This window comes from Drosophila busckii, chromosome 3R (assembly GCF_011750605.1).
Source record: "Drosophila busckii strain San Diego stock center, stock number 13000-0081.31 chromosome 3R, ASM1175060v1, whole genome shotgun sequence".
NCBI classification, from domain to species: Eukaryota; Metazoa; Arthropoda; class Insecta; order Diptera; family Drosophilidae; genus Drosophila; species Drosophila busckii.
Window position 1 is genome coordinate 14,758,466 of NC_046607.1, and position 2,035 is coordinate 14,760,500.

The 2,035-nt window shown below is 45.7% G+C and overlaps 1 protein-coding gene across 1 annotated transcript; it reads left to right on the forward strand.

The window, feature by feature from the left end:
• The first annotated feature begins 273 nt into the window (after positions 1–273).
• On the forward strand, positions 274–588 carry LOC108601325 (keratin-associated protein 19-2). The gene has a single exon (XM_017989223.1). The coding sequence runs from the start codon at positions 274–276 to the stop codon at positions 586–588; it is 315 nt and encodes a 104-aa protein (XP_017844712.1).
• Positions 589–2,035: the final 1,447 nt, after the last annotated feature.

A 2,035-nucleotide genomic window follows, 5' to 3' on the forward strand; every position in this document is an offset into this window, starting at 1 on the left:
CTTGAAGCCCGGCTTAGAGCTTTGACTTGCCCATTTCGTCACAGAAACTGTAAACAAAAAATCCCCAAATTTAGTGATCAAGCTGATTTGTTGTTCTTTTGTTTTGCTGTGGAACGAGTTTTGATTTAGTAAACAATGCGGACTGTTCTTGAATTTCATTAATATCAAGACGATAAACAATAGAACAGTCGACTATATAAAGCCAGGCTCGCAGCCCAGTCTGTATAGCAGTTGAGTTTTTAAATTCGTTAACTGAACATCCCAAAATACAAGATGCGTTGCTTCTTATTGTTTGCCTTTGTCGTGGCTGTTTTGGTGTCGCTGGCCTACGCTCAGGAGGCTCAGGAGGATCAGACCCAGCAGGTGCGTGAGAAGCGCCAGTTCGGCTTTGGTAGAGGATATGGCGGCTATGGCGGCGGATATGGCGGATACTATGGCGGTTATGGACATGGTTATGGCGGATACGGAGGCTACGGACGTGGTGGATTCGGCTATGGCGGCTACCCCAGATTCGGCGGTGGATACGGCGGTGGATACGGTTTCGGTGGATTCGGTGGTTACGGCCGCGGATACGGTTTCTACGGTTAAACATTTGTATGCGATCCAATAAACGAGACTGACGCTGTTGATGTAAAATTTTAAATTTGATGCTTATTTTGCTTTTACTTTGGTTTGGCTCCAAAATTATCCCAAATACTTGACCTCAGCTGCGGCAATGTGTTGACCCGCGCTAAGTTGTGCGTGCCGTTCGGTCTGCTGCGCGTTGTTTTAAAAATAAATAAGAGCTAAATCTGCATTTATTTATTAAGGCCCTGTCTCCACAGCAGTTTACCTACTAATTAGAATTTTTGTGTGTGTGCCGTTTGTTTGTTTATGTTACTTTAGCTGTCACCAGTCTGCGTTCAATATTTTCTGGAGCGATCTATAGAGAGGGAGACTGCAGCAATTATCACGTACGATTGTCATAATTATCATTTAAATTTTTTATTAGCTGACCTCTGCTACGGTTTGTTTCTCTTGTTTGTTGCTTTGTGAGCAACTGCGTTGTGCTTCTATTTTAATTTGTTTAGCAATCGTTGCGTCACTAACGACGCATAAATTAGCTTTAGGGCATAGACTTAACAATAGATATGGCCAGATATGTTCGAAAACAATTCACAACATATGCAGACTGTGGCAAATATTAACTGATTGGATTAATGATCAACTAATCCATGCTAATAAACATAAAAATCTGCGCAAATTGCTGCGGCATATTAATTTGCACGACTTACAGTACATTGATAGCTATCAAGGGGCATGAGGATTGAAGGGGGTGCGACTGAAGTTGTGGCAACAAAACGCCCAGCTAACTAGCAGGTACTTACCCTCGCGTAGCAAGGACGAAGGGCCGCCCACGTTAGCGTGGCTACGTGGCTATTGTTTAATTGTCAATAGACATCGGCTTCTATCAATATCATAAAAGCTAATATTTCTCGGTTGGCTGCACGACAGACAGGGGGGGTGGGGTGGTGCTGGGGCTGACTGACAAACTGACTTGTGGGCATAAATAACCGCAAACATCCCCCATACTGCATTAATCCCGGCGGATATGCTCAATCAAAGCTCAAAGTGTGCGTGCTGGAGTGTGAGGTGTGAGGTCCTTGCTGCTGTTCGTGGTGGGTGTGAGTCCACAACCTGTGCCGGGGCATACCTTGAGGGGTTGCTCAGCCTGTCATTGAATATCGTCGTCGTATTTCATTCATCATTTTTCGCCTTTTCAACGCTAGCCCGACAAACGGCAGCAGCAACCCCCGCCCCAGGAGCAAGGCTTAGACCTGACTGCTTCCTGCCTAGTTTGACTTGCGTGCCATGCCATGTTTTGATATTAAAATTGCGTAATTATAATTAAGCACACATGTGTGGCGAGCGGAGAGCGGAGTGTCTCGTCTTTCGCTCATTTGCTGGCTTTGTGCTGGCGTAGCAGGAAGCAGGACTCTCGACCTGCTCATGTGTCACGTGCTGCTGGCCGCCGCAACGTAAGCGATACAACGAA

Excerpts from the sequence above, each read along its gene's own strand:
- LOC108601325 (XM_017989223.1), top strand. The coding sequence starts at position 274 with ATGCGTTGCTTCTTATTGTTTGCCTTTGTCGTGGCTGTTTTGGTGTCG.